At 42.4% G+C, this 17,130-nt stretch overlaps 1 protein-coding gene across 1 annotated transcript; it reads left to right on the top strand.

Annotated features, from left to right (window-relative positions):
* Positions 1 to 268: 268 nt before the first annotated feature.
* rn138 (E3 ubiquitin-protein ligase RNF138) lies at positions 269 to 4,024 on the top strand. The gene is made up of 5 exons (NM_001140976.1): positions 269 to 460; positions 1,325 to 1,537; positions 2,994 to 3,102; positions 3,325 to 3,432; positions 3,584 to 4,024. Exons 1-5 carry the CDS (start codon positions 357 to 359, stop codon positions 3,662 to 3,664), a joined length of 615 nt encoding a protein of 204 aa, NP_001134448.1. The 5' UTR covers positions 269 to 356; the 3' UTR covers positions 3,665 to 4,024.
* The last annotated feature ends 13,106 nt before the right edge of the window (positions 4,025 to 17,130 follow it).

Below are 17,130 nucleotides of genomic sequence, written 5' to 3'. Positions count from 1 at the left end.
CACACACACACACACACACACACACACACACACACACACACACACACACACACACACACACACACACACACACACACACACACACACACACACACACACACACACACCCTCCCTCTCTCTCCCGGAAAGTGAGTTTCCTTTCAATAAAGACAGTCCAGAAAGTCCCTGGGCTGGGACTAAAGAACTAAGTCAGCTGTGTGATTGGAGTTTCTCTCCTATGGGGCTGGGTCTGTAGGTAAGAGGCTGTGCTCTGAGGTAGGTAGGCAGTACAGTAGCTGCCTCATACACACCACACCTGCCCCAGGGGAGACTGTAGTGTACTCTGTCCTGGAGAGAGAATCTGTCCCAGCCCAAGTATGGCCCACTCTGCAGCCGGCCTTCAGACCCCATCTGAGGATGAGTGTCCCGTCTGTATGAGCACCCTGATGGACCCACATCACCCTGCTGCCTGTTCTCATGTGTGAGTAACCTATATTTATTGGCATATTATCTAGTGTTATTCCACAGCTTTCAGCCTAATCTGTAACTTAACTTGTAGCCTGGTCTTTCTATTTAAATTGAGTGAATGTAAATTAGGTCCACTTCCCAGAGCTGATGACTATAACTGTCTCTAATCCCAAATAGGTAAATCACTCTAATATAATTAATTCAGTGTCTGAACTCCCTCAAATAAGTGTTCTATGAATTCTCTATTTCTGTCAATAAAGACCATCAGCACAGCGCAAAGGCAATAGTATATGTGCACAAACTCAACACTGATGTTTCTCATTCACAGTGCTTTCAATATCACTTCAGTAATATGATAAACTACTGAGATGAGATTGACATCAAATTGTTTGTAAAGTAGACTACAGTTTAGTTTATGGATGTCTTGTCAAAGATTATATGATATGATTTGACCAATGACTCGTAAGTAATAAAAAGGTTCTTTACTTCCTCCACCCCGTCCACTGCTGGTAAATTACAATAACATGTGATAGCGTGTCTTTACATGAGGGGAATTTTCCCTCACACCACAAAAAAATCCCCTGACTTTCCCAAATATTATACTTATATGGTAATTCCTCTTCTGAGAGAGGTAGCCTATCTAAGTGTGGATGAGAGTACTTTAGCCTTTTCCTTTCAATGTTATGATCAATGTACTGGATTTATGACATAGCTGCAGTGTTAGGAAATAGGTTCTTGCAGGTTTGATTCTGTAAGTGTATACTTCATGACTGAAGAATGTGCCCACTTTATCAGTGGACCATTACCACAGTTATGCATGTTGCTTATGCATTTAATTGAATGAAGCACTGTGCGTGCGTGCGTGCGTGTGTTGCAGGTTCTGCCGACAATGTCTGACGCACTCTTTAAAGTGGTTACCCCACTGCCCTGTGTGCAGAGCTAAGGCGCAGGTTGATGACATTATGCCTGCTGGTGCCACTGTTGTCACAGTCCAAACGAGGACCACAGTCATCAGGTTGGATCAACCTCTCTCTGGCTTGATGGGGCTTTCAACCCCAGCAACTAGACCTGTGACAGGTTATATCCAGAGGTGAGTGAGGGACTGGTCTATACACAGCCAAACACACAGAGCCAAATACAGCAAAACCATGTCGAGACCCTGGGAGTACATTACGTTTCTAAACCACAGGAGGCTGCTGAGGGGAGGAAGGCTCATGATAATTGCTGGAACGGAACAAATGGAATGGCATCAAACGCATGGAAACCAGTAGAATGGCATGAAATACATCAAACGCATGGAAACCATGTATTTTATGTATTTGACACCATTCTACTGATTCTGCTCCAGCCATTACCACAATCCCGTCCTCCCCAATCCCGTCCTCCCCAATGAAGGTGCCACCAACCTCCTGTGATCTAAGCATCATATTCAGAGGGTTACAATGAATGCACTGACAGTTTCAATAAGGACCTAAAGGTTGACTGATTGCATACCTCCGTTTTTTTTTTTTTTGCCGAATCAGACTACTGAAAATAGCTACTCAGGCAACAGGAAGGAGCATGGTCAATCAAAGCTCAGTTACAGTCACTACAGCCCCTCACCTTCCCACCCCAAGATTCTTCCCCAAACTTTCCTCCTCTATCACTCCCCCTGCCCCAGTCAAATATTTATGTCTATGACCCATACATCTGCTACTCCTCTTGCTGTTCCTACTTCACAAACACCAATCACCACACCTAACATCACCCCTCCTGCCCCTACCAATGGTGCATGCATGACTATGGCTCAAACATCTGCCCCCTCTCTTACCCCTGTGGCTGCCTCCACTGCACCGGCACCTATCACCACACCTAACCCCACCCCAGGACTTGCTGTGCCCCAGGACCACAGCCATTGGCTCTTCCTCACCCCCACCCTCCCCAGCTCAAAGACCCACCTCTATGCCCTCTACATTAGCTACCCCTGTACTGGCTGATTCACAGTCATTAATGCAAGGCTGAATTTTCGCAATCCACCTTCCCTCTCCTTCACTTATGATGGATAAGTCACCAGTGGTATGTGTGTTTTCATTAGTGTGCTTGTGTTATAGTGATTAAAGTATGATTCTTATACATTTGCTTCTCATTGTAGACTACTGCAGACCAGAGGAGGCTGGTGGGAGGAGCTCATTGTAATGGCTGGAATGGAATCAATTGAACGGAGTCAACCATGTGGTTTCCATATGTTTGTGTTTGATACCGTTCCATGAATTCCATTCCAGCCATTACAATGAGCATGTCCTCCTATAGCTCCTCCCGCCAGCCGCCTCTGCTGTTGACTCATCATTAAAAATCTTACATGATTGTGTGTCACTTCTCAATGACTTGCATGAACCTGCAAGGCCAGTTAGCAAAGTAAGAAAGCTACTGGTTTACTTTAGAGGGAATATTTACCCTTGTCTTCAGGATATACAACTACAGTATTAAATTTTTTCTTATTTTTTCTCTAACGCTCACTCTCTCTGTGTTTATCTTTGTCTGTCTGTCTCCCCCCGCTTCTCTCTCAGTGCTGCAGTAAGAACGTTTGTCTGTCCGATCTGCCAGGAGAGTGGTCTGAATGAGCAGGATCTGGTGGGTCACTGCAATGACAACCATCACTACAACAACAGGCCCGTGGTCAGTGATAAATCTGTTATAAGTTGTCAGTTGCTTTCAGTCACTGAGTTTTAAATATAATTTTGTTTTATTTTGTGTTGTTTAACCATGATAGTCCACTTAGTAACAATTGTCACTGCCTCCAGGGAGTCCTCATGCCTAGTCTCTAGTCGAGAGTGTTGTTGGCCACTTGGGCTGAAACTTTGTTGCTTTGAGTGATTGTTGCTCTCTGGTGCCATCTAGGTGTGCCCGGTGTGTGTCTCTCTACCACACGGTAACCCAAACCAAATCAGCAGGAACTTCATCAGACATTTGAACCTAAGACACTGCTATTATGCCGAGGACTACACGGTAGGCTACAGACACGCGCACGTACACACACACACACACACACACACACACACACACACACACACACACACACACACACACACACACACACACACACACACACACACACACACACACACTCACACAAAAAATATGTTTCTTTGGTCCACAGAATATCCATCACACCGACACGTTGAACGTGCAATATGCCATTTTTGAGTCTCTCCGGGATGCCAACCTGAATCGAAGATGATCTTAACTGATATAATTTATAATCTAGCAATTTAGCAATAACAATGTCATTATAATTTGTATACTAAGTAATATGCTAAATATGTTGATGCCAAAGCTGCTCACAAAACATTTGTAAAAATTGTAATGTTGTCAAATTTTTATCGTTTTCTTTTCTTTCCTTTGAGTGTATGAAATCTAATTTACTGCAACTAGTCTAACTGCCAATAAATAAAAACTTATTACATGTTACATACTGTAGAAATATTTTCATAAATCTATCATAAAATCTATCAACTATTATATTGATATACTTTTCCATTTCATGTCTTTGTATATACTTGACTATAATAAAGGAATTTAATAAAACGTGCGTGATGGCATGTGCACGTGTGTGTGTTTGATTGCGCAAGCGCGCGTGTGTGTATGTGTGCAATTATGTGTGTATTGCTGATTCTGCTGTTGATTTGTTCCTTAGTCTTCCTTTACTTACATAAGCTAATGTCAGTCAGACGTCTTTGTCCTGTCGTGTCACTTGAATATATCTATTTACATATTTTTCTTCACATATCTTTTAAAAATATTTTTCTAAACCTCAACTTCTAAATACTCTCCTGCAACCCGCCTCACCCAATGTGGCGTGGATCTGGGTTTTTTCTAAAATATTTCTATTTACTTCGGATCTGGAATCCCTCAACTGAAGCTAGCCAGCTAACTACCTACAGTGAGGGAAAAAAGTATTTGATCCCCTGCTGATTTTGTACGTTTGCCCACTGACAAAGAAATGATCAGTCTATAATTTTAATGGTAGGTTAATTTGAACAGTGAGAGACAGAATAACAATTAAAAAAATCCTGAAAAACCCATGTCAAAAATGTTATAAAATGATTTGCATTTTAATGAGGGAAATAAGTATTTGACCCCTCTGCAAAACATTTTTATTTTTATTTTATTTATTTCACCTTTACTTAACCAGGTAGGCAAGTTGAGAACAAGTTCTCATTTACAATTGCGACCTGGCCAAGATAAAGCAAAGCAGTTTGACAACATACAAAAACACAGAGTTACACATGGAGTAAAACAACATACAATCAATGATACTGTAGACAAAAATAAGACTATATACAATGTGAGCAAATGATGTGAGATAAGGGAGGTAAAGGCAAAAAAAAGGCCATGGTGGCAAAGTAAATAAAGTATAGCAAGTAAAACACTGGAATGGTAGAATTATAATTTGAAGAAAGTTCAAAGTTAAAATATAAATAATATCGTGCAAAGGAGCAAAATAATAAATAAAATAAATAAATACAATAGGGGAAGAGGTAGTAGTTTGGGCTAAATTATAGATGGGCTATGTACAGGTGCAGTGATCTGGGAGCTGCTCTGATAGCTGGTGCTTAAAGCTAGTGAGGAAGATAAGTGTTTCCAGTTTCAGAGATTTTTGTAGTTCGTTCCAGTCATTGGCAGCAGAGAACTGGAAGGAGAGACGACCAAAGGAGGAGTTGGCTTTAGGGGTGACCAGAGAGATATACCTGCTGGAGCGCGTGCTACAGGTAGGTGCTGCTATGGTGACCAGTGAGCGGAGATAAGGGGGGACTTTACCTAGCAGGGTCTTGTAGATGACCTGGAGCCAATGTGTTTGGCGACGATTATGAAGCGAAGGCCAGCCAACGAGAGCGTACAGGTTGCAGTGGTGGGTAGTATATGGGGCTTTGGTGACAAAACGGATGGCACTGTGATAGACTGCATCCAGCTTGTTGAGTAGGGTATTGGAGGCTATTTTGTAGAGGACATCGCCGAAGTCGAGGATTGGTAGGATGGTCAGTTTTACGAGGGTATGTTTGGCAGCATGGGTGAAGGATGCTTTGTTGCGAAATAGGAAGCCAATTCTAGATTTAACTTTGGATTGGAGATGATTGATGTGAGTCTGGAAGGAGAGTTTACAGTCTAACCAGATACCTAGGTATTTGTAGTTATCCACAAATTCTAAGTCAAAACCGTCCAGAGAAGTGATGCTGGACAGGCGGGCAGGTGCAGGCAGCGATCGGTTGAAGAGCATGCATTTAGTTTTACTTGTATTTAGGAGCAGTTGGAGACCACGGAAGGAGAGTTGTATGGCATTGAAGCTCGTCTGGAGGGTTGTTAACACAGTGTCCAAAGAAGGGCCAGAAGTATACAGAATGGTGTCATCTGCGTAGAGGTGGATCAGAGATTCACCAGCAGCAAGAGCGAACATGACTTAGTACTTGGTGGCAAAACCCTTGTTGGCAATCACAGAGGTCAGACATTTCTTGTAGTTGGCCACCAGGTTTGCAAAAATCTCAGAAGGGATTTTGTCCCAGTCCTCTTTGCAGATCATCTCCAAGTCATTAAGGTTTCGAGGCTGACGTTTGGCAACTTGAACCTTCAGCTCCCTCCACAGATGTTCTATGGGATTAAGGTCTGGAGACTGGCTAGGCCACTCAAGGACCTTAATGTGCTTCTTCTTGAGCCACTCCTTTGTTGCCTTGACCGTGTGTTTTGGGTCATTGTCATGCTGGAATACCCATCCACGACCCATTTTCAATGCCCTGGTTGAGGGAAGGAGGTTCTCACCCAAGATTTGACGCTACATGGCCCCGTCCATCGTCCCTTTGATGCGGTGAAGTTGTCCTGTCCCCTCTGCAGAAAAACACCCCCAAAGCATAATGTTTCCACCTCCATGTTTGACGGTGGGGATGGTGTTCTTGGGGTCATAGGCAGCATTCCTCCTCCAAACACGGCGAGTTGAGTTGATGCCAAAGAGCTCCATTTTGGTCTCATCTGACCACAACACTTTCACCCAGTTGTCCTCTGAATCATTCAGATGTTCATTGGCAAACTTCAGAAGGGCATGTATATGTGCTTTCTTGAGCAGGGGGACCTTGTGGGCGCTGCAGGATTTCAGTCCTTCATGGCGTAGTGTGTTACCAATTGTTTTCTTGGTCACTATGGTCCCAGCTGCCTTGAGATCATTGACAAGATCCTCCTGTGTAGTTCTGTGCTGATTCCTCACCGTTCTCATGATCATTGCAACTCCACGAGGTGAGATCTTGCATGGAGCCCCAGGCCGAGGGAGATTGACAGTTCTTTTGTGTTTCTTCCATTTGTGAATAATCGCACCAACTGTTGTTACCTTCTCACCAAGCTGCTTGGCAATGGTCTTTTAGCCCATTACAGCCTTGTGTAGGTCTACAATCTTGTCCCTGACATCCTTGAAGAGCTCTTTGGTCTTGGCCATGGTGGAGAGTTTGGAATCTGATTGATTGATTGCTTCTGTGGACAGGTGTCTTTTATACAGGTAACAAACTGAGATTAGGAGCACTCCCTTTAAGAGTGTTCTCCTAATCTCAGCTCGTTACCTGTATAAAAGACACCTGGGAGCCAGAAATCTTTCTGATTGAGAGGGGGTCAAATACTTATTTCCCTCATTAAAATGCAAATTAATGTATAACATTTTTGACATGCGTTTTTCTGGATTTCTTTGTTGTTATTCTGTCTCTCACTGTTCAAATAAACCTACCATTAAAATTATAGATTGATCATTTCTTTGTCAGTGGGCAAACGTACAAAATCAGCATGGGATCAAATACTTTTTTCCCTCACTGTACCAGCTATCAGTCAGCAAACCATTGCTAGCGGTCATCAGCTAACCTTTAGCTCAGAAAGCTCTCGCCAGTTTGAACAACGTGACTCAAACCAGAGCATAACGGACCTATTATAATTTTTTTTTTTTTTCCCCCATATCCCCGGATTCCTACTGCAAACTCTGAACATTTTCATCTGGATCTTCGCAACTAGCTCACCGCAATCCCGGGTGACTACTCCTGGCTAGCGTTTCCATCCCGGAGCAAGCACCAATTAGCCTGAAGCTAGACCGGCCAGGGCTCCTGTGCTACCACCGAAACCACTCCTGGGCTACAATATCCGGACCATTTCTACTGCTGGTACAGGGCACGGAACCCCACCGATCCTCTACGACTGGAATACCAACATAATCTGCCTGAGGATTCCAACAGGCCCCCCAGGTGCTCTCATTTGTTGACTTCTGTAACCGTAAAAGCCTTGGTTTGATGCATGTTAACATTAGAAGCCTACTCCCTAAATTTGTTTTACTCACTGCTTTAGCACACTCTGCCAACCCGGATGTCTTAGCCGTGTCTGAATCCTGGCTTAGGAAAACCACCAAAAACCCTGAAATCTCCATCGCTAATTATAACATTTTCCACCAAGATAGAACTGCCAAAGGGGGCGGTGTTGCAATCTACTGCAAAGATAGCCTTCAGAGTTCTGTATTACTATCCAAGTCTGTACCCAAACAATTCGAGCTTCTACTTCTAAAAATTCACCTTTACAGAAACAAGTCTATCACTGTTGCCGCTTGCTATAGACCTCCCTCTGCCCCCAGCTGTGCCCTCGATACCATATGTGAATTGATTGCCCCCATCTATGTTCTGAGCTTGTGCTACTAGGTGACCTAAACTGGGACATGCTTAACACCCCGGCCATCCTACAATCTAAGCTTGATGCTCTCAATCTCACACAAATTATCAATGAACCTACCAGGTACAAGTCCAAATCTGTAAACACGGGCACCCTCATAGATGTCATCCTAACTAACTCGACCTCCAAATACACCTCTGCTGTTTTCAATGAAGATCTCAGCAATCACTGCCTCATTGCCTGCATCCGTAATGGGTCTGCAACCAAACGACCACCTCTCATCACTGTCAAACGCTCCCTAAAACACTTCTGCGAGCAGGCCTTTCTAATCGACCTGGCTGGGGTATCCTGGAATGACATTGACTTCATCCCGTCAGTAGATGATGCCTGGCTATTCTTTAAAAGTGCCTTCCTCACCATCTTAAATAAGCATGCCCCACTCAAAAATGTAGAACTAGGAATAGATATAGTCCTTGGTTCACTCCAGACCTGTCTGCCCTTGACCAGCACAAAAACATCCTGTGGCTTTCTGAATTAGCATCGAATAGCCCCCGTGATATGCAACTTTTCAGGGAAGTTAGGAACAAATATACACAGGCAGTTAGAAAAGCTAAGGCTAGCTTTTTCAAACAGAAATTTGCATCCTGTAGTACTAACTTAAAAAAGTTCTGGGACACTGTAAAGTCCATGGAGAAAAAGAGCACCTCCTCCCAGCTGCCCACTGCTCTGAGGCTAGGAAACACTGTTACCACCGATAAATCCACTATAATTGAGAATTTTAATAAGCATTTTTCTACAGCTGGCCATGCTTTCCACCTGGCTACCCCTACCCCAGTCAACTGCCCGCACCCTCCACAGCAACCCGCCAATGCCCCCACCATTTCTCCTTCACCCAAACCCAGATAGCTGATGTTCTGAAAGAGCTGCAAAATCTGGACCCATACCAATCAGCCGGGCTAGACAATCTGGACCCTCTCTTTCTAAAATGATCTGCCGAAATTGTTGCAACCCCTATTACTAGCCTGTTCAACCTCTCTTTCGTCTCATCTGAGTTTCCCAAAGATTGGAAAGCTGCCGCGGTCATCCCCCTCTTCAAAGGGGGTGACACTCTAGGCCCAAACTGCTACAGACCTATATCTATCCTACCCTGTCTTTCTAAGGTCTTCGAAAGCCAAGTCAACAAACAAATTATGGACCATTTCGAATCCCACCGTACCTTCTCCGCTATGCAATCTGGTTTCAGGGCTGGTCATGGGTGCACCTCAGCCATGCTCAAGGTCCTAAACGACATCATAACCGCCATCGATAAGAGACATTACTGTGCAGCCGTATTCATCGACCTGGCCAAGGCTTTCGACTCTGTCAATCACCACATTCTTATTGGCAGACTCGACAGCCTTGGTTTCTCAAATGATTGCCTCGCCTGGTTTACCAACTACTTCTCTGATAGAGTTCAGTGTGTCAAATCGGAGGGCCTGTTGTCCGGACCTCTGGCAGTCTCTATGGGTGTGCCACAGGGTTCAATTCTCGGGCCGAATCTCTTCTCTGTATACATCAATGATGTTGCTATTGCTGCTGGTGATTCTCTGATCCACCTCTACGCAGACGACACCATTCTGTATACTTCTGGCCCCTCTTTGGACACTGTGTTAATTAACCTCCAGACGTGCTTCAATGCCATACAACTCCGTTTCCATGGCCTCCAACTGCTCTTAAACGCAAGTAAAACTAAATGCATGCTATTCAATCAATCACTGCCCGCACCTGCTCGCCCGTCCAGCATCACTACTCTGGACGGCTCTGACTTAGAATACGTGGACAACTACAAATACCTGGGTGTCTGGTTAGACTGTAAACTCTCCTTCCAGACTCACATTAAGCATCTCCAATCCAAAATTAAATCTAGAATCGGCTTCCTATATCGCAACAAAGCATCCTTCTCTCATGCTGCCACACATAACCTCGTAAAACTGACCATCCTACCGATCCTCGACTTCGGTGATGTCATCTATAAAATAGCCTCCAACACTCTACTCAACAAACTGGATGCAGTCCATCACAGTGCCATCCATTTTGTCACCAAAGCCCCATACACTACCCACCATTGCGACCTGTACGCTCTCATTGGTTGGCCCTCGCTTCATACTCGTCGCCAAACCCACTGGCTACAGGTTATCTACAAGTCTCTGCTAGGTAAAGCCCCCCTTATCTCAGCTCACTGGTCAACATAGCAGCACCCACTCGTAGCATGCGCTCCAGCAGGTATATCTCACTGGTCACCCCCAAAGCCAATTCCTCCTTTGGTCGTCTTTCCTTCCAGTTCTCTGCTGCCAATGACTGGAATGAACTGCAAACATCTCTGAAGCTGGAGACTCATATCTCCCTCACTAGCTTTAAGCACCAGCTGTCAGAGCAGCTCACAGATCACTGCACCCGTACATAGCCCATCTGTAAACAGCCCATCTATCTACCTACCCATACTGTATTTATTTATTTATCTTGCTCCTTTGCACCCCAGTATCTCTACTTGCACATTCATCTTCTGCACATCTACCATTCCAGTGTTTAATTGCTATATTGTAATTACTTCACCACCATGGCCTATGTATTGCCTTAACTTACCTCATTTGCACTCACTGTATATATACTTTTTGTTTTCTTTTGTTCTACTGTATTATTGACTGTATGTTTTGTTTATTCCATGTGTAACTCTGTGTTGTTGTATGTGTCGAATTGCTATGCTTTATCTTGGCCAGGTCGCTGTTGCAAATGAGAACTTGTTCTCAACTAGCCTACCTGGTTAAAAAAAAGGTGGAATACATTTTTTTTAAACTATTAAATATTCAATAATAATACATTTCACAGCAATTTATTATCTTTTTTCTTAAAGGTCCCGAACAGTCAATATCATGTTTTTCATTCAATTGTATGATATTTAGATGAAACCAGATCACAGTAGTACTACTAAAGTATGACAAATTACTGTTTCTCCTACATTGATAAAGTTTAATCATAAAGTGTACTGGTGCCCTCCCCCATGTCAAACACTTGGATAAGGAGGCAGGATGGAGGTGGGATTATTAAGTGATTTTTGTCAAATCACGTTTTATTCTCTAACCTAATTTAAATAAGTCCCGCCTTGTAACCAACATCGCAGAAGGCATGTTCGCAGAGGGGGTTGGTTTAAATAGTTTGGTAGCTTGTTAACTGGTGCCAAAATCTAAGTGCCCATTTAAAGCGTTTAAAACCATTGTGTCTCCTTGTGTCGCGCCGGGCGCCTGCAGGCTTACTTCGGTCGTCAGTTCTAGGGTGTTTCCCCAAACGGTGGGTGTTAAGTACCCAGTTTGGCGAGTCTAGTTGCGGAGGACGCATGACCTTTCCCAAGCCCGTTGGGGAGTTGCAGCGATGAGACAAGATCGCAATTGGGGAGAAGAAAAAATAATAATTCAGAGCAAATGAAACTGATATTTACTAATGATAGAGTAACGATCTTTGATTGCCAGCGCATTTCAGCAGTAGGCTATCTCAACACGGAGAGCGCCCAGGAAGCACAGAGTGCACTCCGAGTATAGCGTTGTCTAATCATTCTAACTTTGTAAAGGCAGTCAAACAAAAGTAAAACGACCAAATTTGCTATACAGATAGTAGGTCAGCTCATGAATAACGGGGAGATTAAGAATGACCTTTTTTAAATATCAAGGTTATCTTAACGGGGACCAACTCAGTATAAAAAAATATCCATATCTACTCTCGAACTGTTTGTTGATCGCACATTCTCTATCGAAGCTCTCATATGGGCAGCAAGTAGTAGACAATGCAGAGAAGCGGGGGAAATGTTATAGAGGTATTTTGACATGCATAGGCAAGAGACGTGCTTTGATAATGCAACCTATGGATTACAGAAGTTAGGAATTTCCATGCACAGGAGTCAGGATTTTGGGTTGCAATAGAATTGGATAGGGAAATAGGCTCCAGGACAGGAGAAGATAGAATTTCCCCTTATGCCTCTCTGAATTGTTAAAGGTCCCGAACAGTCATTCTGTTTCCATGTAAAATAGCCTTTTGATTTAAGAAAAATTACTTTCTCTCATGGCTAACTACCACGAAATAAGAAAAGACAGGCTGAGTGGGTGGGTGGGGAGCTAACGTTGATGAGCTCACCTTGACTGACAGAAAATGCTTAATTTGTACATCGGGAGGTGCTGAACAAAAAGTGAGCACGAGAGGGGGTTATCTGGGGAGCTCTGAGGTTCTTGAACGCATGAGGAAAAAAATATCCTTTATAATAAAGCATTGCATGCATATCGCATTGCATTTGTGTAGTGGCATAGAGCAGTAGAGTAGAGGGATTTACAGAAGTTACACACATGGGGAACATTTTTAATAGCCTAGGGTCTGGGTAAAATGTGGCCTTTTATAAACGTATTTCATGCAATTCTATGTCATTTAACTTGACGTGAGACTGGCAGAATCTTTGTTAATACTGTACAAATGATAAAATTACAGGCTACTTTGACACTGACAAACTGAGAATCTGATATCAATAAAAACGACATTGTCTTGAATCCATCATTAGCCTATGCATAGGTGTGCGGAGACACGTATTTTAGGCTACAGTATGAGGAGGACATTATAGACCTAAAAATGCTTTCCAGTTTCACTGACTCCCCCAATGATGCGCAGCTCACTCACTACTTTGTAAAACCTTGTTACTTTGTTAAACAATATTTGGAAGTTAATCAAACATTTTTGGTAGCCTACAGCAAACAGATTAGAGTCTTCACTTTTCAGCAGGAGCCATTCGCTTTCCAACCTGTGTACCTGTGTTTTCCCATGATTGTATTTGAAAATATTCCTGAAAGGCCTGTTTTGTCTGCATGCTGTTTGTTCACTGACAGATTTGCCGCGCGTTCCCGCCTGTAGGCTATGCCTTTTTATTGGGCTACACACAATCCACATCTAAACGATAAAAAAAGATAAACTATTGATCCTCTGTGGGTAAATTATGGGCCTTCTCGTCGTGAAGTAGGCTATTCTGAATTATTTCATTTATTTCTGGACAGACAGCAGTCATTCTATAACTTTGGAAAATATATTTAAATTCATCAGGAGTGCTGCAGCTCTTCCAGAACCCTTTGCGCGGAAATAAATGAAGCTCAATGCTGGAGTCATGAGGTTTGCAGACTCATGTCTATCAGAGCAGAGGGAGTTTGAGATCATAAAAAGTGAATCTCATTCTAGCTCTGTGAGAGATACAGGTGCGCTTCTCACACAGCCACGGCCACGCGTTGGTCTCAAACGTAAATTACCATGTTACGCAAATCATAAATCAAGCCCTGCCCAACCCAAATCAACTCTTAGAATATCAATAATTCATGCTGTAAACACAACAAAATGTGGAAAAAGTCAAGGGGTGTGAATACTTTCTGAAGGCAAAGTGATTTCCCAGTGTGCCTTGCCTTTTCGAATGAATTGTAGAGTTACCACCCATGACTGTATTTGTTAGTGACATGGTTTTTGAATTCATTTTTATTTAGTTCTATGGCCTTCACCACATGAGTTCCTACTCTGTATGGCAGTATATTACGAGTCTCCTAAGGCCTTATTTTGAGGCCTAGGTGTACCCGAATAGAGTGGCTGAAAACTCCGTTTACAGGCCACATTATGCCTGCATGTAGCGTTGCAAAACTCCTTCCCTAAAATTCACAGATTTTCAAAATATCCTGGTTGAAGGATTTCCAGGAATCTTCCAACCAGGATTTCACACTGTGGTGGCTTGCAAAGTGATGTGTAATTCCTATTGGAATCCAGCCAGAATTTGGATACATTTTTAATGACTGCCAGGGTGAAGAGCAGTGTGAAGAATTTAAACTGGAACAGCCATTTCAGTAATGGGTGCAAAAAATCTAACTAAGTAATTGGATTAGTTTAGAAAAAGGTATGTTATTTATCATTGTGTAGCATAAGATCACTCAAAGTACATGCAAAACACAGATATTAAAAACAATTCCCAAAATGTTTTCCTGCAGCAGAGCATGATGGGAAAAAAGTTAATTTGTTATCATAACTTTACAAAATCTTAGTTTATGTGACTTCTCATTAAGTTTTGAGCGAGTACCACATAAACATTTTAAATAATAATTACTTTTCATTGACCGAGCTCAACTTACTAGAAGTGTTTAAATAACACATGCAATGGGGTTTACAGTGTATATGAACATTGTCTGAAAGTCAATATATATATTTAATGAAAGTACCCTGACTTCACCCTGTAAAGTTTCAACTGAAAATGTACAAGACGAACTAGCTAGATAGCTTGATAAAAAGTGCTGACAATTCCTTTTGGGCTAGCTTGTGACCTTTGAACCATAAATTGTATGTAATCTGCACAATTCTGCAAGCGTTGCAGTTTATTCAGCTTCCGTATAAAACCTAGCAAACACACACACTGCACCGAGTAGGGGTGGTTTAGGACTGCTGTATATCATTGGTCTTTGCCCCCTTCTCTCTCTTCTCTTTATTGTGCTTGTGATTACAGGTAGTCTTTGCGCCATGGCTGCCTACATGATATCATAGAAAAACATCATTTTTGCAAAAGTTAGGTTTCAACCACTTCAAGCTTATTGGCCAGGCTCCATTTGACACTTTTGTCAGTACATCACAGTCAGTGGGAAAAGATGAGTGTCAACCAATTGATGCTTATATTAATACATTGCATTCAATGGTAAAATATTAATGTCACAGGGTTGACACTGTATGTCGATAAATTGCATTCAATCCAAAAATAGTTTTAAACCAATTGAAGCTTATGTCAATACATTGCATTCAATAGGAAAAGTTGAGTGCCACAGGGGTTGACGCTTATGTCAATACATTTCATTCAATGGGAAAAGAAGAGCGTCACAAGGCTGATGCTTATGTCAATGTATTTGTAGTCAATGAGAAAAAATGAGTGTCAACCAATTGATGCTTATCTCAATAAATTGTATTCAATGGTAAAAGATGAGTGTCACAAGGTTGACACTGTATGTCAATACATTGCATTTAATCACAAAATGTGTAAACCAATTGAACCATACAGTACCAGTCAAAAGTTTGGACACATCTACTCCTTCCAGGATTTTTCTTTATTTTTGCTATTTTCTACATTGTAGAATAATAGTGACCACATCAACACTATGAAATAACAAAATAACACATATGGAATCATGTAGTAACCGAAAAAGTGTTAAACAAATCAAAATATATTGTAGATTTTATATTCTTCAAAGTAGCCCTCCTTTGCCTTGATGACAGCTTTACAGACTCTTGGCATTCTCTCAACTGCTTCATCTGGAATGCTTTTCTAACAGTCTTGAAGGCGTTCACACATATGCTGAGCACTTGTTGGCTGCTTTTCCTTCATTTTCCTATTTAAACAAAAATGATAGTCCCACTAAGCGCAAACCAGATGGGATGGCGACTCACTGCAGAATGCTGTGGTAGCCATGCTGGTCAAGTGTGCCTTGTATTCTAAATAAATCACCAGCACCCCCACACCATCACACCTCCTCCTCCATGCTTCATGTTGGGAACCACACATGTGGAGATCAACTGTCCACGTAGTCTGTGTCTCACAAAGACATGGCGTTTGGAACCAAAAATCTCACATTTGGAATAATCAGACCAAAGGACAGATGTCCACTGGTCTAATTTCCATTGCTTTTGTTTCTTGGCCCAAGCAAGTCTCTTCTTCTTATTGGTGTCCTTTAGTAGTGGTTTCTTTGCAGCAATTCGACCATGAAGGCCTGATTCACGCGTTCTCCTCTGAACAGTTGTTGTTGAGATGTGTATGTTACTTGAACCCTGGGAAGCATTTATTTGGGCTGCATTTTCTGAGACTGGTAACTCTAATGAACTTATCCTCTGCAGCAGAGGTAACTCTGGGTCTTCCTTTCCTGTTGCGGTCCTCATGAGAGCCAGTTTCATCATACCGCATGACGGTTTTTGCATCTGCACTTTAAGAAATGTTCCGCATTGACTGACCTTCATGTCTTAAAGTAATGATGGACTGTCGTTTCTCTTTGCTTATTCTCTTTGCTCTTGCCATAATATGGACTTGGTATTTTACTACCCTACCTTGTCACATCACAACTGATTGGCTCAAACGCATTAAGAAGGAAATAAATTCCACAAATCCACTTTTAACGAGGCGCACCTGTCTATTTAAATGCATTCCAGGTGACTACCTCATCAATCAAATCAAATCATATTTTATTGGTCACATACACATGGTTAGCAGATGTTAATGCGAGTGTAGTAAAATGCTTGATGCTGGTTGAGAGAATGCCAAGAGTGTGCAAAGCTGTCATCAAGGCAAAGGTTGGTTACTTTGAAGAATCTAAAATAGAAAATAGTAAAAATAAAGAAAAACCCTGGAATGAGTAGGTGTGTCCTAACTTTTGACTGGTACTGTATGTCAATTGAATGTAATGTATAGGAAAAGATGAATGTCACAGGGGTTTATGCTTTTGTCAATACATTGCATTCAATGGGAAAAGAAGAGCATCACAAGGCTGACACTTATGTGACACTTTATGAACCATCAAACAGGCAAAGCTTTAGTATAGGACTGACACCGAATCCTACTACACCGGCTCTGATGCTCGTCGGATGTGGCAGGGCTTGCCAACTATCACGGATTATAAAGGGTAGCCCAGCCGCAAGCTGCCCAGTGACGCAAGCCTACCAGATGAGCTAAATGCCTTCTATGCTCCCTTTGAGACAAGCAACATTGAACCATGAGTGAGAGCACCAGCTGTTCTAGACAACTGGGTGATCACACTCTCAATAGCCGATGTGAGTAAGACCTTTAAACAGGTTAACATTCACAAGGCCGCAGGGCCAGATGTACCAGCATGTGTCTTCACTGACATTTTCAACCTCTCCTTGACTCAGTCTGTAATATGTACATGTTTCAAGCAGACCACCATAGTCCTTGTGCCCAAGAACACCAATGTAACCTATCTAAATGACTATTGCCCCGTA

This window comes from Salmo salar, chromosome ssa23, assembly GCF_905237065.1.
Source record: "Salmo salar chromosome ssa23, Ssal_v3.1, whole genome shotgun sequence".
NCBI classification, from domain to species: Eukaryota; Metazoa; Chordata; class Actinopteri; order Salmoniformes; family Salmonidae; genus Salmo; species Salmo salar.
Note: the sequence above shows the minus strand (reverse complement) of the source record. Positions and strands in the feature narration are given on the sequence as shown.

What these genes read in the sequence shown, in the direction of transcription:
- rn138 (NM_001140976.1), top strand. Translation starts at nt 357, where the DNA reads ATGGCCCACTCTGCAGCCGGCCTTCAGACCCCATCTGAGGATGAGTGT. An exon ending in GTGACAGGTTATATCCAGAG is followed by an intron (nt 1,538 to 2,993) that starts GTGAGTGAGGGA and finishes CTTCTCTCTCAG; the next exon opens with TGCTGCAGTAAGAACGTTTG. An exon ending in ATTATGCCGAGGACTACACG is followed by an intron (nt 3,433 to 3,583) that starts GTAGGCTACAGA and finishes TTTGGTCCACAG; the next exon opens with AATATCCATCACACCGACAC.